Source organism: Eublepharis macularius, chromosome 3 (genome assembly GCF_028583425.1).
Source record: "Eublepharis macularius isolate TG4126 chromosome 3, MPM_Emac_v1.0, whole genome shotgun sequence".
NCBI classification, from domain to species: Eukaryota; Metazoa; Chordata; class Lepidosauria; order Squamata; family Eublepharidae; genus Eublepharis; species Eublepharis macularius.
In genome coordinates, this window is record NC_072792.1 from 134,494,930 (window position 1) to 134,520,098 (window position 25,169).

The window sequence follows — 25,169 nt, forward strand, 5'->3', positions numbered from 1 at the left end:
CAAAGCTGGCACACTCTTGTTTTAATCTTAAAACAGTGGATCAAGCTTAAAGAAGGCAAGCACAACAACCAATGCTGAACCCCCCCCCCCCCACCATCAAACATTGTCTGCCCAACCTGTCCCCCAGGCCATACCTGTGTGTGGCCCACAGGCTGGCACAGTTGATCAGGACGGAGCCTGTTGGGAATCCTTGCAAGCAGGGGACCAGACACAGAAAAGCAAGCCACACCATTCCAGATTGTGAAGCACAACTGTGAGAGCCAGCCAGAAGAAAGGCTTCTGGCCTGTGTAGGCCCAAAGCTAGCACACTCTTGTTTTAATCTTAAAACAGTGGATCAAGCTTAAAGAAGGCAAGCACAACAACCAATGCTGAACCCCCCCCCCCCACCATCAAACATTGTCTGCCCAACCTGTCCCCCAGGCCATACCTGTGTGTGGCCCACAGGCTGGCACAGTTGATCAGGACGGAGCCTGTTGGGAATCCTTGCAAGCAGGGGACCAGACACAGAAAAGCAAGCCACACCATTCCAGATTGTGAAGCACAACTGTGAGAGCCAGCCAGAAGAAAGGCTTCTGGCCTGTGTAGGCCCAAAGCTGGCACACTCTTGTTTTAATCTTAAAACAGTGGATCAAGCTTAAAGAAGGCAAGCACAACAACCAATGCTGAAACCCCCACCCCACCATTAAACATTGTCTGCCCAACCTGTCCCCCAGGCCATGCCAAGAATAAACTGCAACACCTTTTTGCAGAGGCAGGCCACAGCAGCACATTGCCCAGCATCAAAAAAATTTACAAAAATTTTAAAAAGGCCTACCAGGTGTCCTCTCAGGATGTCCAGCACAGTTGATCCTCCAGGCAGATGTCCTCCAGGCTCCAGGTGCAGTCTCTCTTCTTCTCCTCTCTCGGTCACAGCTCAGCAGCAGCAGCAACAGAAGTGTTCCAGACAGTCTTGCTCCAAATTTAAATCCCCTGCTGCAGCCTCAGCCAAAGATTTAAATCTATTGGCTGGCATGAGAATGCAGCAGTGGGATTGGTGACTCCTAAAGTCCCCACTCCCCTGCCTTTCCCCACCCACACTCCAAGAGCCACCCTCCTCCTGCTCCCCCCCCCTACCTGTTAGTTTTGGCGGGAATCTCTGCTGCTTTGCAAATGCAAAGTGCAATGCAATGCTTGCACCTTGCATTTGCAAGGCAAAGCAGGATTCCCTATCCTCCTTTGCAAGAGGGGTGGGGGGTGACAGAAGGAGTGAGTGATTCACTCCTTCTCCCCCCTCCCCTCTTCTAAGAGCCTGCAGGAAGCCTTTGCTTCCAGCAGGATTTTGCTAGCCGCTTGCTAAGGCAAACGGCTAGCAAAAACAAAATGGCGATTCTCGAATGCCGAAAGAATGCCGAAAGAATCCCGAAACGTTTCGGGTTTTTCTTTCGGCAATCCCGAAACGTTTCGGCATTCCCCGAAACGTTTCGGGATTCCTGAAGAATGCCGAAACACTTTTGTTTCGGCATTCTTTCGGCATTCTGAATGCCGAAACGCACATCCCTATTCATCAGTAAAATGGCTGAAAGCAAATTGAAACTGAACCCAGACAGGACAGAAGTGATGCTGGTTGGGAAGGCAGAGATCTTGAAGGAGAGTTTGTGGTGCATTCTGCAGTAATTCCATTGGCAACCCAGTTACTGAGCTCAATTCAAAGTTTTGACTATGACATACAAAGCCCTTCATGGCCTTGGTTCCTCATATGTGCAGGATGGCCTCTCTATGCTCCACCATGGCAGCTTCACTCATCTGAGCAGGGCCTTCTGCAAGTACCACATGGGCAAAATCAATAGCTGCCCATACACATACTTTCTCTGTGATAGCCCCCACCTTATGGAATGGCCTGTCTGAAGAGGTCAGAAAAGCTTCCACTCTCCTGACTTCCTGCAAACTATGCAAGACTGAATTATTCAGGAGGGGTTTTTTTTAGATAAGGGTGTCCTGTAAGACAATGACTCAGAAAAATTCTTTGGAAAAGGGACAGGGATCATATTTCCTGCCGCTGTAAGTATACTCCTACTGGGTATTTCCTGTTGCTGCAAGTATACTCCTACTGGGTAGTTTCCATGTTGTTTAATATGTCATATCAAATTACTAATGTTTTGTTTTAGCATTGTTTGCAGCTCTGGATTCAGATGTATGCTTGTTTTTCAAATGTCTGCAATCCATACCCTTTTATATTTTTTATTGAATGTCCCAGCCACTAATTGTATTAACTTATACTGTGTAATTCACCTTGAATCTCATTGAGAAAGTAGAATGTGTGTGTATGTATATATGCATGTATAAACAAACAAACAAATGAACAAACAAATAAACAAATAAATCCTATACAGAATTACTCCAGTCTTGAAATTAATGGATTCAGATTGAAATAACTCTGCAAATGGTTGCATTTTACGGGACATGAAGATTTGTAACTGACAACTTAAACCACATTGCCAAGATAATGGAGGTTTTAGTTTAAACTTGTATTTTAAAACAATTACCTCCTGCCTTACCTGCTAAGCGCTCAGGATGACTAACAACATATGTGTAAAAACATCTTTCTTTCAAAATCCATTAACCCAAAGAACACAGCAATCAAATAGAACGATTAAAAAAAAAATCCTGTGAAACATAGAGCTCATGTCTACAGCAGTGGAACTCCTACAGAAAAAGCAAGGGAGCAGGTAAGGGCTAGTTACATTCTCAAGGAAGGCACAGTTAGCAGGTTTGAGCCTGAAGAGCACAGTTTATGTCCTTCAACTGAATTACATGTTTCGTTATTAATAAAGCAGCTACATTACTGCTTCAGCGTTTGCTGAACCATAATACATAGATACACTTAACCCACATTCTTAATAAGATAATCTGATGATATGAATTTAACCAAGTCTCATCAGTTTCAATTTTCTTTAGAGATATTTGCAATACACAAAGTCAGACTGATTAACAGGAAGGAGGAATCAGTCAAATATATTCAATGGTGCATTTTACATTCTCTACTGTCTTACACCATCTTTTTCCTCTTTAAAATGTTAGGCAGAATCATGTTTGGAGGTTGAAGAAGTAGGAGTATAAACAGAAGTTTGAGGTTGTCTTGATGACTCATGAATTCTATGTAACCTTAAGATTCTCCATTCCAAAAAGAAACTTCACAGTATAAGGAAGAGACAACCCCTGTTCATTGGCCCATTACAAGAATTTACAGCAAATGTTGCCTATTTTGAGAATTATGTAAACATCCGTGTCGGTTCATGAAGTTCTGCTGCTCTTCAGTGCCTAGCAACTTCAAGAGACTTTCCTTGAATGAAGGCTGTGTAAGAGAGTTCTGAACAGATTACATGTTTAGTGCACATAAGGCCAGCCACAACTGCCACAAAAGCACATAAATTAGGATGGTAAGATGGCTGTGCTTTGCTTGTGAATGTGTTGATTACAATTCATTGTGATATCATTGCAGTGCTGGAAACTTACTTGCAATTTTTTTTGTCTCAAAGTGCATAAATGTTAGCGGTTGATTTCTTTCTTACCAGGACGACACAGAGGACAAAGCCTCTACCTACCCCACTGAAATATGCTATGCCACCATTGACCACACCTACAAAGGAAGCATCCCCAGGATAAAGAAAAGCACTGAGACTGAGTATGCAAGTATTGTCATTTCTCCCAGAACTACAGCTTCTCCCAGCCTTCAGGACAACAGTGACCATGATTATGTGTTCATAAATTAAGAACTGCTTTCCTTCACCACTTTTGTTTTCAGGCCCAGGATGCTAAATGCCCACCATTTCAAATAAACTCGGAATTGTCTCGCTCAGACAAGAAAAACGGTATATTTTTAATATAATAAAATCATTGTACACATAGTTCCCAAATGGCTGCAGCTTTTCCAGAAGTATGCTAGCAAGTTCTTTGTGGGTGTGTGTGGCAATTTCATGTGTGCGTGTTCAAAAACACTTTATGGCCCACAGCCATAGAGCCTTGCACAAAGTGCTAGTTTAAATTAGTGTTAGTGCAGCTCGCAGGGAGCGGCTAGGAAGCAGACACTTGCTGTAGTGATGGTCGCAATATAATCCTGTCAGTAGACTGTAAATCAGGAGAATTAGGCTATTAGTCATTGCTATCTGCTGCAATGGTTCTCAGGGATTATCTCCCTAACAGAGCATATTTGTCCTACATAATTCACATTGTGGGATAAATAATGAGTGAGTAATCTCAAGCAGGTCTGCTCCAAAGATCCCATTTTGTTCAATGAGTCTTATTCCCGGGAAAGTATTCTTAGGATTGCACCTGAAGCATCACAATAACCAATAAATAGCTAAATAGAGCATATCATTTTTAGTAATTTTTTTGTATATAAGATACTAAACATAATGCATTGGATGTCATGTTTGAAAAGTCCATTTCCAACAATACATCTGCATCTTTTAAAAGAATTTTTTAGTATGTTCTCAGTCAGAAGTACACAATTCAGCTATAATAATACCCCATAATAACTACAAACCAAGTTGTCACCAACACGCTGATGACGCCCAGCTTTGTATCTCATTATCCAGGCCTCCAGAATAGGGTTGCTAGCTCCAGTTTAGGAAACTCTCACTGTCAGGGGTTGGAGTTTGGGAAAGAGAGGGAGCTCAGCAGAGCTTATGATGCTATAGATTCCACCCACCCAAGTGGCCATTTCCTCCAGGGGAATCAGTATCTGTAGCCTGGTGATAAGTTTTAATTCTTGGAGAACTCCAGGCTCCCCCTGGAGGTTGCTGCCCACACGGAGAAGCTCCAGGCCATTGTCTCAAGTCTTGATCAAGTAGCTGAGGGTAAACAAATTGAATCTAGAGGCAAGACAAAGGTGATGCTGGTTAGAAAGGCAGAATGTTTGGCTTGTTTCCATGGAGGATCATGAGGAGATTGAACCCAGCCTTGTTAAAGGACAAGCCCATCAGTGCTATTGCTAGGAGTACCTTTTATCAATCACATCTAGCTCATATGGTGGCCCCTTCTCTAAATTCTGCTGGCCTGGCTTCACTGATCTGTGCTACATCCAGATCAGACTATTGTGCATGCTCTACATTTGGCTGCCGTTGAAGATGTCTTAGGGCCAAGCATGTTAGTGCAGGTTTTTAAAGAGTTCCCTGCAGCTAGACAGGAACTTTAGAGAATAGCTGTTAAAAAAATAAAGGAGAGTACAAACAGCCTCAGCCTCAGAATGCCTCAAGCTGTTTCCCCATGTCAAAATAGCAGGGGAGGGAAGTTTTTTTCCCTATTCTGTGCATGTGGAGCAGTAAAAACAGGCAGGGGGCAGGGGCTTCCCTCATGCTATTGTAACTCAGGGAAATGGCTTTGAGAGTGGAGGAGGAGCCTCTCCTCCCCCTTTGGAGGCATTCTGAGGCCATTTGTGCTCTCCTATATTTTTTAACAGCCATTTACTGTGGAAAACCTGCATGTCCAGAGAGACCCTTAGAAGCATCAATTGATACAAAATACTGCAGCGAGGCTTGTCTTTGGGTTAACTGCTCAGAACACTGAACACTGAACTCCAGGGCTGTGGCAATGACACTGGCTAGTAGGGTTGCTAACTCTGGTCTGGAAAATTCCTGGAGATTTGGGAGCAGAGACTGTGAGGACAGAGTACGAGGAAGGACAGGGAGCTCAGCAGGGACATGATGCCATAAAGTCCATCCTCTGAAGCTGCCACTTCCTCCAGGGAATTAATCTCTGTATTCTGAAGATTCCCAAAAAATTCCAGGTCTCACTTGGAGGTTGGCAATCCTACTGACTACTTATTTGCCTCTAGGGCCAATTCAAAGAGCAGTTTATTACCCTTAGAGCCTTTGGCTCCTCATACTTACCAACATGAATCACCTATTAACTTGCATGCTCAAGTTAAGCTTCCTCCTTAAGGGTTGCCTCTGCCAGCTGCTGCCAGCCACCACCTCTTGCCACAGCTCACCTGGCTGGTGGGGGGAGGGTCAGGAACCTGGACAACTCTGTGCGCTCTGCCTGAGATTTACACAGCCCAATTGTGTGCACATGCTCCTGTGTTGCCAGAAAATGATGTCATTTCTTGCACAATGCAGAAGCAGCAGGTTATGTTGGGAGCCAATTTTCTAAAAATCAACTCCAAACACTAAGTTTGGGGCTGATTTTTGAGAATTTGCCCCTGGCACAACCCATCAGAAATGACATTACATTAGATATTACATCATTTTCATTTGCGTGGGAGTGTGCCGTAAATGCCCACCACCACCTTCAATCCCCTGGATTTGCCCCCAGAAGACCTGGCAACCCTGGTAACCTCCCGTATGACTGTCCGCATGGCTACAGGAAGAACTATGGTTGCATTCCTTCAGATGGGGTTTAGAGAATTCTCTTTGGAGAAAATGGCTACTTTAGAGGGTGGGCTCTATGGCATTATACCCCTTTGAGGTCCTTCCCCTCCCCAAATCCTGCTCTTCCAAGGCTTTACCTCCAAATCTCCAGGAATTTCTCAGTTTGGAGCTGGCAACTCTTGCTATTGCCCATGGTGGGCCCAGTGCTTTGAAATGGCCTGCCAGCATGAGGGAGGTGGTTGCCTTCACTTGCTACATTAGGAAGGCATGTGAAGCAGTCTTGTTCCAGAGATCATTCGGTGGAGGATCATCATCAGTTCAGGCTGTGAGTATACTGTTCCTTGCATGTTTTAAATTAGTAATTAGTGAGTTTTAATCTATTTTAATTTTGTTCATTGGCCTTTATAGTTTGTGTCCTTGAAACTTGGTTGCTGATTATTAGCTGCCTTGAGTCTGAGGAGATAAGGCAGAATAGAAATGCTTTAAATCAATAAATAATATCTTGTAAAAAAATTTTAAAATTCTGTCAAGGTATAACAGTAGTTAAGATTGTGAAAGAGTCAGACCTCTAGAAAGTTGCTGCCAGTTAAAATAGATATTGCTGGGCTAAATTAATAGTATTATTATCACTACTCACATTTTTATCCCATTCTTTCTCACCTTTTCACATTTTATGTAACTACTACCCTGTGATGTAGATTAGGCTGAGGTCCAAACTACACATTTGGGTTTTTAATAAGATGGGTCCAGGTTCCCTGCAGCCACACAGCAGCTGTGGAGAAAAGATTTTTTTTTAAATTAAGAAGAGCCTAAAGGGGTTCAGAACACTTGAGGGAGGAAGGGCTCTTGCCTCCTCCCCCAAGCTGTTTTCTCACATAGAAACAACCCTGGGAGGGGGGTATTGCCTTATTTTTGATATTCTATGTATAATACTCCACTTGGAGCAGCAAAAAGAGGAAATAACTCCCCCCCCCCAGCACTTTTTCTGCATGGCAGGAAACCTTCCTTCCCCTGAAGTGGTGTTCTGAGTCCATTCCCAGCAGCTGTAGGAAACTTGAGTTGGATACGGGGAATCAGATCCAACTCATTAAAAGCCTGAACATGTAGTTTGGCCCTCAGATATGATAACTTGCCCAGTATTTTACAGTGTGTTTCCTGGCAGAATGGTCAGATCTCCCAGTCCTAGTAAGGCACTCTACTACGCTGTTACTACCAATAGTCTGACAGAAAATTACTGCATGCTCCATTAGTTATATATAATCATATAAAAACAGTGACATTCAAGAACTTTCTGCATAAACATTTTACTATGCAACAGGTACACATCTTTTTCTTATATACTCTACACTGTTTAGCAGCACAGTGAAAAACTTTGAAACAGCCGATTAACTGAAGCACTAAAAAAGTTCCAATGTATGGACTTTCATTCAGAATAGGCCTCACAGTACTAAGTAATATCTTGACTCTTGTCTGTTTCCTAGAATTCTCCTCTCGTAAAGGTATTGCAAAGATCTTCTAATATCTTTTAGAGTGTAACAAATAACCAGCATTAATTGTGGACTAATAGTTGTACAATGATTCTCTGCACTTAAAGTGATGTCTACCTTGGCAGAATAGCCAAAATGATGGGACCTCAGCTTTTGTTCAGGATGGGAAACAGGAAATACCTCTATACACAGCACATCGTTCATTTATGGAATTCACTGATTCACTGATAATTCATGGCTAGTAGCTTAGATGGTTTTAAAGGAGAATTAAGTTCAAGGAAGAGAAGTATAGGTAAGTACAACATCCATGATAAGAAGCACTATGCCACCAAACACCAGCTAGAGGGTGAGGGCTATTGCTTCTATTTGTTTTACAGGGACATCTAGTTGGCCACTTAATGAAACAGGATTCTGGACTAAATGGGCCATTGATCTGTTCAACCAATGTTCTTCTTAAGTTCTTATTCATACCAGTGACAGCTTGAATTTTCTTTCACATGGCTACCACAGCAGTTTACAGAAAGAGGACTGAGTGCATTTTGTAAATCAGTCAGATGGAACTGTTTCTTAGCATGAAACATTTCAGGCTCCATAGCTGGACATTCTTCCTAGGCTATTCTAGAGTGCCGTAGTTAGTCCATGTACAATTCACCCGTCTGTATTGATAGCCTGTATTGCTTTAGAAACAAATTGGGGGTGGGGGGAAGAAGAGAAAAAGAAAAGTTTATTAAACTAATTAGAATGATTTAAACAAATTCATACTAACAAATTCATACTTAACTAGTAATGAGTTCCTTAAAGATACAAGTGTGTTGTGTTGTGTTGTGTTGTGTGTATATATTGCAATGTGCATAATGCCACAGATTAGGAGAATGTAGGTTCTGCACCATGGAACTGAAATCAACAATTTCTTGTTCATATACAGGATTATGAGGTTTATAGACTTCAATATTTGAGCAAGTTAAATGAGTGATTACTAAGGGCCAAGCTACGAATGACACTTGAACGGCAAGTGTATTTCTCCCTGTTCACTTGCTCTCCACTAAATCCACTTGCTGTTCAAGTGTTATTCGTCACTTGTAGCTTGGCCCTAATTCCATTAAATAACATGAATAAAATTACTGTTGTTCTATTATAGAACAGAAAAGAACCATAATATTCCAAGGATCTACATACAGAAATGAAGTATTTTTAACAGCAAGGGCTTCGTTATATTTCAGTAAATACACTAACGTTTCTTTAAACATGGCTCTTTAACCTTGTCAGGTTCTGCCTTTGGCATCGCCCTGTGAGGCACCTGCATGCTTGACTTTGGACCAAGGGTGCTATCAGGGATTATGCAGGCTCCCACTCTGTGGAAGGAGGGGGGTATACCTCACCCTCGCACTCTCTCAATCCTCTTGCAGGCCTGCTCAATCTGACAGAGTCCTGGCTGCCTTCCATGACAGCTGGCCCCTTCCCTGCTCCAAACTTACTCTTCCTTCTCCCCCTTCATCTTCCTTCTACTGTTCCTCCCTAAACTGCTACACAACCCACCCCGCCCTTTTCTTCCTTCACCCATTCCCTGCTCCACCTGTCAGACACGCCCCCCTCCTGCACCCTAGCCACGTTCCTGGCTGACTCAGGCAGCCACACCTGGTTTTGCTCTGCTGACTGCCCTGGGCAGTCACACCTGTGCCTCCTTGGCTGTCTGCCAAGCTTTTCCTGTAGAGTGCCTCAGGCAGCCCCACCTGGGGTTGTTTTGCTCCCTGCTTCACCTGGACCAGGCTACTGCCTTCTAGCTGGCCTGCAGGCTGGGGTGTGGCTCTGTGCTGCTTTGGCTGCCTCTCTTCCCTGGCTGGTAAGACTGCTGGCTGACTGCTCTTGCTTCCTGCACCTCATCAGGTCTACTCCCCTCCTGGGGGTCCTCACTTTCCCTGCCTGGCTCCCTGGCACTCCACCAGAGGGTGAGGCTAGCTGGCTTCCACCTGCCTCACCTGACTCTCTGAGGCTTGGGTGCTTCTCTGCCCTCCTGTGGCTGGGATGCCTCCTTCCCCCCTTCAGTTGTTGGTCTGTTCTGATCCTGAGTGCCCATTAGGGTGGCTGGGTGACTGTCCCCCAACTGCCTCCCGTCCCCTCCTCCTGTAAGTCCGAGGGCTGAGCCTCAGATCCCGCACAAATCTATTTAAAAATGTTTAATTATTCATTGAATGTGGCACTTACATGAAACTGAAAGAGAAGTTGGATCAAGTGTCAAATGAGTACATCCAGTTACATCTACTCCATAAATTTCCTCCTGGTCATAAATATTTTGCCTTAAAACGTCCTTCACAAATGTCTCACTCATCACATACTTCATGAACTCTTCAGTTTCAGGTGGTACTGAGAACTCCAGCTCAAAGGACACAGTTTTGTTTTCATCACTGAAAGGAAGAATTGAGCATAGCAGCCAAATACAGAGATCCCCCCTTTAAAACTAATGGACTATTTACAGATTTATATATAAATATTTATGTAAGATCTTTTTAAAACATGCACCTAAAATAAGGCTGCAAAGCCATGCCTGGTAACTAATGGGAGGGTTTGGGGGTGAAGGCATGGTGGGGACATCAGCTGCATTTCTATGTCATTTATGAGGAAAACTTAGAAGTGTCTTATGGCAGCTCTAGGAATTGAGGGGAACTCTATGGTATAACCCATAGTTTCTAGAGATTCTTAGAGATACCCTATGGCACTTCTGGGTTTCCCTAAGAAGTCATGTAGAAATGCAGCCAACATTGTTGCCACCACTCAGAGTGGTGCCACCACTCAGAGGTGTGGCAGGCAATGAGGGCTGCAAGTAGAAGGCCTCCTGCTATAATGGGAGGCCTGGCAGCCCTAAATCTAAACTTTGGATATGAAGTTTGGACATGATAAATGTGTTTCTTTGTACAGTTCTGCTTTACTGGGGAACACACATCACATTCAGCAAAGAGGGAATGGGGATTACTTGCTCCAACATCTGGATTGGAAGGAGCAAAAAAGTGGTTCAGAGGAAGCAGGGGGTGGGTAGACAAGAGGTGGAAGAGATGGTGACATTGATGGGAGGGCAGGACAAGAAGTTCTTGCCTCCAAAATCTGCTGCATGAGGCTACACAAGGCTACTGCCTCAGTAGATCTCATTATAGAACCAGCCCCGGTTATTCTGCATACAAGGCAGAGGCTTGAATACTACCACTCCTTTTTTTTCCCTTCCTCTTACAGAAGAAGTTCTTCCATAGTGGAAAGGTCCATAGTGGGAAACTAGATGCCGCTAGGAGAGCTACATGCATGGCAGGAAGAGAGCAGCCTCCTTTGCTGTTATCTGCAGCAAATCATATTCTGAAGTACATGAAGATTATATCATCTTATAGTTCTCTGGGTCTGAAAAGGCAGAGATTCTACGTGCATAAGAAAGATTAGATATATGATCTGAGGCAGCTATTATCTTTCTTCCTAAATGACTTTTTAAGAAATCACTCACATCACATCTCAAATATATTTTAATCAATGCATGGTTCTCCAGCAAAGGACATTTCATAAACAAAGGTTGATTTTCTACAATTTCTTGAAAAAATTTCCTGTACTACTCCCATGTAGGACCTGTGCACCAGGGGGATGTCTGCTAGCATACTGAAGCAACTTTTAAAAAATAAATATTCCACCAGCAGTGTGCTTTCACAGCTGAGATGTGCAGGCAACTAAGCAACCTTAACAGCAATAATTTTGAAAATGTTTAGAAAGGGTCAGGATATGATTATACAAACTAAACAAATAATAATAACAACAACATTTGATTTATATACCGCCCTTCAGGATGTCTTAACACCCACTCAGAGTGGTTTACAAAGTATGTTATTATTATCCCCACAACAAAACACCCTGTGAAGTGGGTGAGGCTGAAAGAGCTCCAAGAAGCTGTGACTGACCCAAGGTCACTCAGCTGGCTTCAAGTGGAGGAGTGGGGAATCAAACCCAGTTCTCCAGATTAGAGTCCCACGCTCTTAACCACTACTCCAAACCACTACACCAAACTGTGACTGAGTGGATGGAACAGGTACCATACCGGGAGAGGGACTGCCTCTCCCCATATGTACCCCAGAGAGCCCTTAGATCTGCAGGCAAATACCTACTGGTGGTCCCTGGCCCCAGGGAGGCTCGGCTGGCCTCGACCAGGGCCAGAATGTTTTCCATCCTGGCCCCAACTTGGTGGAACTCTCAGTTCCACCACTCAGGCCCACCAAGATCTTATATCTTTTTGGCAGGCCTGTAAGACAAAGATGTTCCACCAGGCATATGGCTGAGGCCAGCACTGGATCCATCTAAGTAACCTTCCTGCTGGTCTCCTACCAGTAGGGGGTCTATATGGTCCACCTGCCCCTCCCATGTGTTGGGGAGTTAGACTTCACCAACCCACACCTCTGCCCTCTTTCCCCTTGTGTATGGTGTGCAGGGAAAGGGGTAAGAGCCCCCATCCAGGATACTGAAATTTATGCTCCTATGTCAAGATATGATTTTATTGTCCTACTGTTTTATCTGTTGTAATTTATCCATTGCTGTACCCCGCCCCGAGGCCGCTTTGTGTGGGGGGCAGGCTATAAGTGTAATCAATCAATCAACCAACCGCTGTCACTGCAATCTTAAGAACACTTTTCTGGGAGTAAGCTCTGTTGAGTAAACATAAGTAGAATTCTGAGTACACCCGCTTAGGATTGCTCATAATGACAACTACTGTCCAGTGACAAATTATAGCAACATTTTCTCTGCAAGACTACCAAAATGCAGTTTCTTCCTTTAATATTTTATGTGAGCCAAGTATTCTAAATTACATAAAAAAGCATGAAGCTATTTTCTGTTCTTACCTGAAGGAAATAACTTCAGCAGAAATAAAATAGCGCCTAAGAGCAGGTGAATAATTGTATACATCTGTGAGCTTGAGGGGAAAAAAACACAATTATTCCCACATATTTCACAGCATGAAAACAGCTATCTAGTACACACCGTAGTTATTGTTATAGAAGTTTTACCCTATAGAATTAATTCTAAGCACATCCCAGCCTGCACAAGTGGACCTTTAGTACCTGATATACTGTGCAATTGGCTCCAGTGTTTTATCTTCTTTGGCTGGGATGTTCAAACTATTTTAGCAGAAATTCAAAGCCTTATATACATCAGAGTTTCTTCATAGGTTTTATTGCTGACTGCAAGTCCTTATCTTAAACTACTTCTCAGAAGACAAAAATAGGACTACCCAAGAATCATCTTGTATCCTGCATCAAAATATCAGCTTTTTTCAAAGAGAGAGAGGGAGGGAGGAGAAAGAGAGAGAGATTGGTTTACATCCAGAGAGGGAGCTGTGTCAGTTTATCGCAGCAGAAAGTCCAGTGGCATCTTAAAGATTAACACTGTTTATTCTAGCGCTGGCTTTCGTGAGTCAGAGCTAAGTTCATCAGAAGAAGTTATGAAGAGAGCTCTAAATTACAAAAGCTTTATGCTGAAACATTCTTTATTAGTCTTTAACGTGGTACTATTGGACTTCTGTTTTAAAAGATTGTTTTGTAATATATTTTGTCTAACTAGGGAGAATGGAGTTTTTTCACATGAGTTCCTCCCCCCCACCCCCCCATTGCTTCTAGTCCCATACTGTTTTGGTTTATTCCTTGATTTCCATACACTTTGTTGTGCCTTTAGTTTTTGTTTCATTTTTGGTTTTATTTTTTCCCTGTTTGCCCCTTCCCTGTTTCTTTTGAGACCATTTTACCCCAGTCTTTTTCTGGAAGCTGAGTCTGTCATCTTTGTTCTTCAAGTGTAACGTTTCTTCCAGTTTTCTTTGTCTCACCCATTCCCACCCGCCTCCAATTCATTTTTCAATGTTTTGACTCTCATCATGGTCAAACCACTCTCTCTCCTCCCCACTGCATCCTGAAGATGGGTGGTTCCATTTTTGATTTTTTTAAAAAAAACAACCTTTATATTGATATGGAAATATAAACAGGGACAAAAATTGTTTAGCAGGTTCTCTGAATTCCCAGCTTTCCTTTTTTTCCAAAGTAAGTCTTTAGCACCTTCTCTTGCAGAGATATGCCTTTTTCCTTATATCTCTGTGAGGGAAAGTGTTAGAGACTTTTTAAAAAAATGAAAACTGGGGATGCAAATAACCTGCTAAACATATAATTACAACAGTATGTTGACATAGTAACACTGAAGTGCCTATTTAAATAAAAATGGAAAAGCCCTGGTGACCCAGGAGAGGAGGGTGGCCACTTCTGGCACCAGAAGAACAGTTTGAAAGGGGCATAACTCTTCACATATGGTTCTTAAAGTGATGGGTGTCAGAGTTGCTCCTCTTTTAGGCTTCACTATACAAAGATAGGTAGGCATGAGGGGCTCACATCAACCCTCCCCAACAGCCAGCTGCTGCCCACTGCCTTGAAATGCTATCCTCCCCTCCACACACACCCAGCTGCCTTGTGTGTTTTAATGGCCCTCTTTCTCTCTTTCCCTGATTGTGTGTTCATTTTAAATGTCTTATTTTATTCAACAATTGCATGCACAAATTTTTTTAAAGGGTGTATGTATATGCTGTGATGCCACCAATGACAACAGCACCCAGTCTTGAAAATCCTGATTACAGGAACAAACTTCCTCGAGAGGTGGTGAGCTCTCCCTCTTTGGAGGTTTTTAAGCAGAGGCTAGATGGCCATCTGACAGCAATGCTGATTCTGTGAACCTAGGCAGATCATGAGAGAGAGGGCAGGAAGGGTTACATCAGTGCTTAGTTCTCATGGCCCTTTATTTCATGCCCAGAGTAATGCCAATTGCCACATTGGGGTCAGGAAGCAGTTTTCCCCAGGCCAGTTTAGCTAGAGATCCTGATGATGTTTTGCCACCTTCTGGGCATGGAGCAGGGGTCACTAGGGGTGTGAGGGGAGGGGTTGTGAATTTCCTGCATTGTGCAGGGGATTGAACTAAATGACCCTGGAAATCCCTTCCAACCCTATGATTCTATGATTCTATAAGGGACGTGCAGAAGAAAATAAACTGATTCCACAACTGTAAAAATGAAGAGAGAGAGCAGTCATGTGAAGCAACTGTGCCCAAACTGATTCCATTCTTGTGGATTGACTGTCAAGAAAACAGAAATAAATCAAGCATGTGGAAAAGCCCCAGGTGGTCTCCCTTCAGAGGGAGAATTATTTTGTGACAGAATTATTTTGTGAGTGAAGAACTGGGTGGAAAATCAGTCTTTGTGACTGGGTGTGTGAATGTCCCTTGCAAAATATGTAACTATTCTGAAACCACCAAACTTGTGAACCCATTCCAAAACCACACTTATCAATACTTTGCAACTGTTATGTATATATATTTATAAATAAATTCAGTTTCTGTAAACAAAATGCCTGTTCCATCTGGACTATCGGATCCCTTTTTCACCTTACGCACTGACCACTCTAGCCTACTACCATCCGTAACAAAGCCTTCTCATAATATAGGACAAACAGAAGAAGTCTAAGGAGAAAGCCTTTAGTAGCAGCAAAATCCTTTTGGGAACAATGAGGAAGACAGGGAGGCGGCAATACACAGGTTACATACGGGAGAGGGATGCCAAAGGGAAGGTGTTCTCAGGGTAAAAAAAAACCCTGTGTAAAGTAGAGAGAGAATACCTGAAGTAGGCTGGCAACCTTAACTGTACCATTGAGCCGTGGCCTCTCATCCAATGCTATAGGTGAACGCACCATTTTTAAGGACATGCCAGGCTCTGTTCTGAGAGCATCCAGTAGTGTTGATGGGCTGGTATCACACCATCATACAGGTCTCGTGAACCCACCAATTTGCCTCATAAAACCATTGTGACATAGTAATATATGTTTGCTGGTTGGTTCAGATGCAGCCTTGACTACAAGTATAACACTTAGCATTAGGATTAACTAGGGTTAAACAAGAGTAGATATAAGATGGCCATATATCTCCCTGGATTTTTTTTCTTTCATAAAAAAATAATGGAAGGATTCCAAATTGGATTGAGGTCACAGGGGTAGGTTTCTTGTGTGCCATCAACCCCTTTAGGTGTTGCTATTTGTCCCATGGGGGAGAGGGACATACAGGATCCATGTGGATTTCTCATGAGGCAATTTGCTCTTTAAATCAGAAAATAGCACGGGGAGTTGTTAATCTCCCTCCAGTGTTGTGGTCCTAATCTAGTTCATCTGGAATCCATTAAATATCCTCCCTGTTGGAAGATGATTTGCATATTTCCTTTATCTCTTCTAGGTTGTCCCTTTATACATCTATGATTGGGGAGATTAGCTAAACACTTTGCTGGTATAAATGAAATAAGCCACTCTTCTGGCTTTCTACAAAACTATGCAAAATTGACCAATAGGGCTTTTTATTCGAATAGGAGGGCTGTACTGTAAGGAAGCGGTCTCAAAGAGATGCTTTAGTAGAGAGATGGGGACTCAGGATTTTATTACTGTGTACTTTCTGTTGGAGTGATCCTGCTAGGTGGTTTTTACATTGTTTAATATGTCAGTCTTAGAACTGCTTATACTCTGTTTCAGAGTTTCTTCAAGTCTGTCTTGGATCTCTGCTTGTTTTAAATCTTTACAAATTTGCATTTATGTACCCTATTACATTGTTATTGAAATATTTTTGAAATTGTCTGCACTGACTCACGATATGTAATCTGCCTTGAATCTCTATGAGAAAGGTAGGCTATAAATAATGTAAATAAATAAAATTAAAACCTTAAAACACACACTCACATACATATATATGTTATAGACAAACCTCTCTAAGTAGTTTATGAACTTACCCTTTTACTTAGATTCTCAGAAAGCAAGTGATATGCTGGTTCTGAGAGAATCCAATCAGAACTGACACACTGAATTTTTAAAATTCCAGAGAAATTATGATGATTGCCATTTGCTATTGATTTGAGATCCCAGTATTCATCTTCATCTATATAAATCTCTAAAATAAAAAAGTATTTCATTATTGATGATGTTCTCAGGCTCAGTATATTTTTTCAGCTGCAGGTGATTCTACATACCATGCTTAGTGAACATCTATGACCCTGTGCACCTGGTGCGTCTTTTTTAGCATAGTAAGTAAACATCCAATGCTGTTATTATTATTATTATTTTATCAGATTCATGCACAACACATTTGGACTGCTGACTGTTACAGAATGCAAAATGTCAAATTGAAACTGCTCACAAATGTAACGGTAGAGATGACAGTAAGCAAGTTGTGTATCTTGTGAAAGATTTATATTCCTTTCCCTTGGATGGTCCCTCCCTCCTATTGAGAAAGCAGATCCACAAACTAGGCCTTACTCCTTGAGGCTGAAGTAGCCAATATTGGAAATTTTTCATCTTCTCTATCAGTTGTATCTATTGTTGTCATAACAATGAGCTAATAAAAAACATTAATAATGATAATAACAATAATGAGTGCCAGTATGGTGCAGGGGCTAGAGTGAGTAGAATGGGCAATCCAGGTTCAATTCCTCACTCTGCCATGAAAGCTTGCTGTGTAACCTCTGGTCAATCCAATACTCTTGTGAGGAAAAATGAAGGAGAGGGGGATAATGTAAGCTGATTTGGGTCCCCACTGGGGAGAAAGGCAATGTATAAGTGAAATAAAATAAATACAAATAAGCTCACAGGGTTATTACTACAACATGGTTTACATGTGGTTCCCCTTTAAAAAGTGTTGGGATTTACAGTTAAATGCAAATACTGCTCTGACTTTTCCCCTAAGAAATGGACACTGGATTCACTGGCTGCCTGTTGGTTACCAGGCTCATTTTGTTTTGGCATTTCGTTATAAAGTTGCTTGGGTTCATCATAGCAACCATACCACCACAGATTCTATTTTGCCTGAGTCCAGTGGTGCTCACAGAAGTGAAATGTCTGATTCCCCCTTCCCTCTGCAGCCTGCTGCGCCCCTAAAATCATGTCTGTCAGGGTTGGCACAGAGTTCAACAGACACCAAGCCTCTTTTCTGCCAACAGAAGTGCTTTCATAGAATCATAGAGTTGGAAGGGGCCATACAGACCATCTAGTCCAACCCCCTGCCCAGTGCAGGATCAGCCTAAAGCATCTCTGACAAATATTCATCCAGCCTCTTCTTGAAAACTGTCAGTGAAGGGGAGCTCACCACCTTCCTAGGCAGCTGATTCCACTTTTGAACTACTCTCACTGTGAAAAGGTTCTTCCTAATATCCAGCCGGGACCTTTGTGCATGTAATTTAAGCCCATTGTTTCGGGTCCTACCCTCTGCTGCTAACTGGAACAGCTTCCTGCCCTCCTCCAAATGACAGCCTTTCAAATACTTAAAGAGAGCAATCATGTCCCTCCTCAATCTCCTCTTCTCCAAACTAAACATTCCCAAGGCCCTCAGCCTTTCCTCGTAGGGCTCAGTCTCCAAACCCCTGATCATCCTCGTCGCTCTCCTCTGCACCCTCTCGATTTTGTCCACATCCTCTTTGAAGTGAGGCCTCCAGAACTGCACACAATACTCCAGGTGTGGCCTGACCAAGGCAGTATAGAGAGGGGCTATGACCTCCTGCGATTTCGATGCTATGGCCCCTTTGATACAACCCAGGATTGAATTGGCCTTTTTTGCCACTGCATCACACTGACTGCTCATATTTAGTTTACAGTCCACTCCTACCCCAAGATCTCTTTCACATATACTGTTACCAGAACTGCTCTTTTTGATGGGGAATTAGCTTGCAGTCTAGATTTAATGGGGATCTTAACCAATTTATACCAGGGTCCCTCTCCAGACACTCATGTAATAAAGAGGCAGACTAAATGACAATAAAACGTGTCTTTACTAAATAGTGTTGCGTACGCCTAAGTTAGCACACACATACAAGAAACATACAAGATCTAGGAAATACAGAGTAAGAAAATAGAGACAGTTGCATTAGCAGGGTAGCCCACTTGAGAACGACGGAACTGGGTATACTCACCAAGTCACAGTGTGGAGCAAAGACGTAGCAGTGAGCAATGTTCCCTCTAAGCTTTGCAGTGTTGTGAGCTAAAAATCTACTTTGTGAGCAGAAACAACAACTTTTATTAAAGTTTTGAGTGCACCTCCTTTAAAAAAAATTACAATCAAATTGTTTTGATTACAACCAAAACAATTTAACAATAAAAGCCATTAGGTGAAAGGGCCACAAAAATCAGAGTATGCTTATGTATAAAAATGGATATGTCCATGCTGGTTACAAAGGGGTAGTTGTATTAGTCTATTGCTACAAAATAAAGCAGACACGCAATGGCACCTTAAAGACTAGCACGTTTATTTCAAGATGAGCTTTTGTGAGTCAATGCTTACTTCTTCAGCCTCCTTCTGCACCAAGGCCAAGTTAAATGATGCCTTCACCATGGTGGCGGCTGAGACACTACCTCCTCTCTTCAGCTCTCTGGGGCTGAGGGGATCCTAGCGATTTCAGGCTGCATGGGTCAGGCCAGACCCGATCACTCAGCTCTGCTCTGTTCCCCAGCTAGAGAGCCAGCAGTGGCTGGAGGCGCTCTCTGGCACCACCCTGGGGGCCAAACCAGCCACAGCCAGGAAGGGAGGAGAGAGGTGGGATGAGGCTCCATCCCTGCTCCATCCCTGTAGGGCTCACCTACAGATGCTGGCTGACTGGGAGGGCGGGGATGCCTGAGGGTTAGATTCTGTGAGCTACATCTGAGAAGCTGTGAGCGGAGAAGTCAGAATCTGTGAGCGATTGCTCACGTGCTCACATTAGCGGGAACACTGGCAGTGAGATGAGGTGGTCTAATGCCTGCACTAGATCCACAGAGAGAGTGATGGCAAGGGGTCTGGATAGGAATGGTATGCGCACCGTGTGGCCTGGGAGGCCAGCTTAAATACCCCAAAACGTACCCTTGGGCTGGTGCAGTTCCCAGTGGTTCTCATGGGTGAAACAAAGGTTTTAATGGCTATACAACTACCCTAGATGGGCCACTTTAGAATCTGATTGTTATTGTGACACCTCGGGAAGAGGGGACAAAGGAGGGAGGGGGAATGCCAGGTGGGCTGAATGGATGTTCCAGGACACTGGGGTTGGTCGCAATGTCATCAGGTCTGGAATGCGGAGGCTGCTTTGAGATGCGTCCATTAAGTGCTTAGGATGGCCGGCACTTAGCTTCCGTTCCGGGGTGGCTATCAAGATATGCAGAGCAGGGCGAGGTTGGCCACTGCAGACGTGGTTGGCTCGCTTCTCCGAAATGGCTTCTCGAAGCAGGCTGCTTCAGCTGGTCTTCTGGCTGCCTGGGAACATGGCTGCCGGCTGGGCATGACTGGGGCTTGCTAGCAGGCTGCCCAGTAGAGAGGGCAAGCTTGGTGACCGGCCCATGGGAGGCTCCTAGCGGGAGCTGACCAGGGGGTGCCTGGCCAGGCTCGCTGGGGGTCTCCCCAGCGGGCACCTGGCTGCTAACAGCATGGCTCTGGGCCCAGGTGAGGCAAACGCCCATGGAGGCAGTGAACAGTAGGCAACACAGTCCATAGCAGAGATAGGAGCAGCCCGGTGTAGGTAATCCGTAGCACAGAGTGTAGGCAGGAAACAGACATGTGTAGTAGAGTCCAGACACGCAGGAAAGTCAGGATACAGGCATGGGCAATGCTGCCCAGAAAGAGAGTCTTTAGTGTAGCTTTAAACAGCAACGCAACAAACTGACACAGTTCATTGCAGGCCTCAGAATGGGAGAGAGGGGCTCCTTGGCAACATACTACTGCACAAAAGTGTATCCTCCATCCAGAATTTGTGCTTCCCATTTTTCATCAGTGCAAATCACTCTCAGAATCTGTCTCTCACTTTTATATGTGGTGAAGCCTTGCTCTAAGGGGAGCTAAAAATAGATCTGATTTATCTCAGCTGATTCCAAAAAGGTAATTCACAGATGGTCAAAGATCAGCTTCCATAAGTGAGAATTACAGACATTTAAATGCGAGAGAGAGAATTCAAAGAACATCCCCAGCTGTTAGTGAGGGCATGGGTCAGGGCTTTTTTAAAAAGTGGCGGTACTACAACATTGAATTACTCTCTTAGAGATACCTTCAGCGCTTATACTGGTTTGGATGATATATGAAAACTCCCTTTCAGGCAAACTTTTTGGAACTGACACTGATTTCTTATTTTTTTTAATTGGATTGGATTTTATTTATTTAATTAGTTACTTACTTCATTTATATCCCACCCTTCTCCCTAATGACACCCAAAGTGGCTTACATAATTCTCCTCCATTTTATCATCACAACAACCCTATGAGGTAGATTAGGCTGATAGTGAGTAATGACCTGTGGCAAAGTTGGGACTCAATCCTCTACCTCACATTAATGATGTTGATTTGATATTGTTTTATGCGATTAACTTTAGCTGGATTTAGGTTATAGTGGAAAGCAGTTCTCCCTTTCCTAATATCTCTCTGATATTTTGTTAGACTGGGACCAGCATATGTTCCCCAGAGGGCACTCTCTTTGGCCGAAAAACAACTGCTAGTGATCCCTGGCCCCAAGGATGCTTGTCCAGCCTCAACCAGAACCAGGGCCTTTTCGGTCCTGGCACCAACCTGGTGGAACTCTCTTGTCTGTTGAAGTTAGGGCCCATCGAAATTTGCTATCCTTCCACTGGGCCTGTAAGATCAAGATGTTCTGCCAGGTGTATGGCTGAGGTCAGGGCAGTGGCAGGTTTGATGTTTTCTGCCAGTTCCCACCTAATGGGATATTTTGGCCAGGTTACTGCAATATGGGCTGCCACTTACAGTTCTATGTTCACTGAATTTTATACTCGCAAATGTGATTTTATTGTGATATATGAATATGATATGTGATGTTATCTGCTCTGAGCCCACTTTTGGAGAGAGTGGAATATAAATAAATAAATAAATAAATAAATAAATAAATAAATAAATAAATAAATAAATAAATAAATAAATAAATAAATAAATAAATAAATAAATAAAATATATGAAGTAGAATACATACCTGAATAAAAAATTAAACTTATAATAATCACAAGAATCAACAACAGGAAAGCTGAAGTTATAACCATCCACAGTTTGCATTTCCAAAAAATGATCTCCGAACAAGAGCGTGAGGTAGCTGTCTTTTAATCACACAAAGAATAAAAGAGAAAATCCATTAGTAAGTAATGTGATTGTGTGGAATAGAACAGTATAAGTGAGTGAGTGAGTGAATCTGTTAGAAGTAATAAAACACCATGACATTATGAATCTCACTATTCATGTCACAGGCAACAGCCATTGGGAGAACAAAGAACTTTTCTCTAAAATCATCAAGAGGTAGAGGAAAATGGAGAAAAGACAAAACAACAGGGAAGAAAAAGATGAACTCGGTTTTAGTAAAAGTCATTAAATTTTCCTTGATACTGACTGTACTAATCTCACACTGTGTAATCCGCCTTGAGTCTCAGTGGGAAAGGAGGACAATAAATTTCATAAATAAATTTAAAAAGTGGGAAATGGAGAAAGTGCAGATATAATAGGAATAAATAGGGACAAAAAAATTCAGCTGCTGATTGTCAGCATAAGATTGACAATTTAAAGCATAAATAGGCAAGCAAGAAGGAGAATATAAAGAATGGTCCTTGGCTCTTTGCCTACGGCTCACAGCCTGGAAACCTTTTATAGGCAGCCTAGTGAAGCAACACTGCCAAGGAGATAACTACTTGTTTTGTTTATTTAAATTATACTGTTTAATCTGTTCTGGAACTTTCTGTAAATTTAAATAAATAAAAGTCTGGATCCTAACTGTTACACCTGAGCTAACTGTTACACCTTAGGTAAACATCCTTGTTAAACCAGGGCCCTTTTCACACTGCTTACCTGCTGCCACAACGTCGTGAAATATCACGCCAAAAATACGGAAGATAGTGTCTTCTCACGAGAGTTTTACACGATGTCCTGCAAAACTCTCGCAAGAAGATGCTATCTTCCGTGTTTTTTGCGCTATATTTTGCGACATTGCGGCTGCAAGTAAGCAGTGTGAAAAGGGCCCAAATCAGAAAGGCTGTATAACACATACAGAATTTCTTAAATCAACAACTTCTTTCGTTGATAACGGATGGAATAGATTACATAGTTTCAGGTGAAAGCAGCTGCCGGATCCTCTGAAGTGAAGTTTCTCAGTGGATACTTAAATATGCAACATGAGCTTATGAACTTCAATGAACTTATGTGCTTATGAATGTACCTCCATATTGTGCATTTTTTCTTTAAATCAATAATAATGGGAGGGTACAAAGACTATAGACATTTTAAAGTAATCATAATTCGCCTGAATCTCATTGGCAGAGCGCTCTGAAGAATAGGGGACATATTATAAAAAGGGGATAAGAGGACACAGAGGCAGCCAAATGTTTCTAACAACTGCAATAAGATTGGTGTAGAAACACATTCTTTGAGTAATGATAGACTCTTAAAGTAGTGATTTTCAGACTGGCAAGTCAGGATCAAACATGGGTTTCAACTATCTCACAAATTAAGTTGTGATACTTGGGAAACAGGGTAAATTACAACAGAAAAAGCATTAATAGAAAGCCTAAGAAAACAGGTATGTCTTGAACTGGCACCAAAACTGTAGCATAGTGCCAGCCTATGGGTATGTAAAGTCTTGTCTTGTGTGTGGACATCCCAGAAGTGAATCAGTTGCCAATGTAAATCCTGTAGCATGGGTAAAACATGCACTCTGTAATTTATAGCTGATAGTAATTTTTGCTGCTTCTGTTTGAACAAACGGAAGCTTCTACATTGTCATAAAAGACTGCATAAGGAAGGTCTGCAACCAACAAAAGCTGGCCAAAGTTAGACTACACCACAGTGATCTGAGCCTTCAGAGATAAAAATGTACCTAATAGCACTCCCCAAGCAGGGAACCTGTTTGTTCACAGAGAGTATAGTTTCTCATTTGTATGATATTCTCTGTTATCAAGTACAAGGTACATTCACACTAGTAACTTGGTACAGGTAATGAGAACATACGTATTGTAGATGCTGGTTGTACAGTGCAATCCCTAAGCAGAGTTATACCTTTGAAATTCATTCAAGTCCATAGGCTTAAAACAGTGTGTCTCTGCTTGGGAGGACAGCACTGACAGACAAGCATGCAGGTTCAGTTTCAAGGTGAACATTCTCCAACTAGGTATTTTTGAAACCCAAGCACCTCCAATTAAATCCTTTATTCCAATAAAATTATTTCAATGAAATTAATCATTATCTAACATTATTGTTATACTAACACGCCTTTTTTAAAAAGTGACTTACCTCAGAAATTCTTGTGACTCCATGATTGAGAGGCTCATCAACACCAGGTCCACTTTCTTCCTCTTTTTCTTCCCTTAGATCACATAACTCCATGTTTTCCACTTCTTGTTCAGGAACCTGGCCATTCATTACTTCCAGTTCTCAGAAGAGACGTTTCCAATGCAGGGTCATTTAAGCAGGAAAAAACAACTTCCTCTGTGTTTTCGGTTCCAGTCATGTGTCTGCTGATAACACATAAAGCCAAGGAGTTCCCATTCAGGCAGCTATTCTCATGAATTAGGCAATGTGATGAAATCCTTATAAAAGAAGACGTAGACTTTGAAAGAAAATCAGTCCATAATGTTAGCAAATCCTAGTATGTCTAGAACCGGGAAACACCAAGTCTCATACTCAAATTGGGTAAGGCTTGATTTTCCAGTTTGTTTACCTTACTGTGCCTGCCCTCTGTAGACCTCACCAGGTGACTTAACCTGAGGCAACCCAACCCTTTATGAAGTAATGAAAGCGCATTTCTTCCTTGGCACGGAATAAAAATCTCTGACACAGATAATGGTACTGTATATAAAAGAATTCAATGCATCTAATAAAAAGCAGGGATTACAAATTAAAGCTGGAGAAAGATTAAATTAAAAAGCATCTCTTGTTTAACTATAAGTAATTGTTCAATTAATGGCTGAATTAATCATATCAGCTTTGCCTGTCAGCCAAGAAAATCTTAAAAGTCTTATTAAAGTTTGATGATTAATTCCTCCAAAGAATTTTTTAAATGCAGACTTGGAGCTCTAGTGAACTCATTGAGAAGCGTCAAAACTGAGTTCAGAATGCCATCTAGATTTGAGCTTTTTAATGCTGCAAAAATTTGATATAAACGATTGGAAACACATTGTGTTTATCTGGAAAATGTCATTGATGAGTCCAAAATTTTATGTATTTAACATGCACAACTAAGTACTCCAGCTTGGGGAATATATGCATATATCTCCAGCTAGGTGAGGAACTGGGCACACAAATTATGGTTGAATGAGTGCATTTC

General features: G+C 42.4%; 1 protein-coding gene across 3 annotated transcripts; it reads right to left on the bottom strand.

The window, feature by feature from the left end:
* Positions 1–1,546: 1,546 nt before the first annotated feature.
* C3H3orf52 (chromosome 3 C3orf52 homolog) lies at positions 1,547–24,546 on the bottom strand. Of its 3 annotated transcripts, none has more exons than XR_008596676.1 (7): positions 24,137–24,546; positions 21,840–21,960; positions 16,648–16,805; positions 12,695–12,765; positions 10,038–10,237; positions 8,307–8,512; positions 1,547–4,851 (listed from the first exon to the last, which is right to left on the bottom strand). XR_008596676.1 is itself a non-coding variant. In XM_054973710.1 (6 exons), the coding sequence occupies exons 1-6, from the start codon at positions 24,263–24,265 to the stop codon at positions 8,484–8,486; spliced, it is 708 nt and encodes a 235-aa protein (XP_054829685.1). In that variant the 5' UTR covers positions 24,266–24,546; the 3' UTR covers positions 7,634–8,483. The 3 variants fall into 3 exon arrangements, 1 of the variants encoding a protein (XP_054829685.1); XR_008596675.1 differs by having other exon boundaries at positions 1,547–6,801; XM_054973710.1 differs by lacking the exon at positions 1,547–4,851 and having other exon boundaries at positions 7,634–8,512.
* Positions 24,547–25,169: the final 623 nt, after the last annotated feature.

Excerpts from the sequence above, each read along its gene's own strand:
- C3H3orf52 (XM_054973710.1), bottom strand. The coding sequence starts at position 24,265 with ATGAATGGCCAGGTTCCTGAACAAGAAGTGGAAAACATGGAGTTATGT. Across the intron at positions 21,961-24,136 it reads GAGTCACAAGAATTTCTGAG|ACAGCTACCTCACGCTCTTG; the intron begins GTAAGTCACTTT and ends TGTGATTAAAAG. Across the intron at positions 12,766-16,647 it reads CTGAGAATCTAAGTAAAAGG|CTCACAGATGTATACAATTA; the intron begins GTAAGTTCATAA and ends TTTCCCCTCAAG.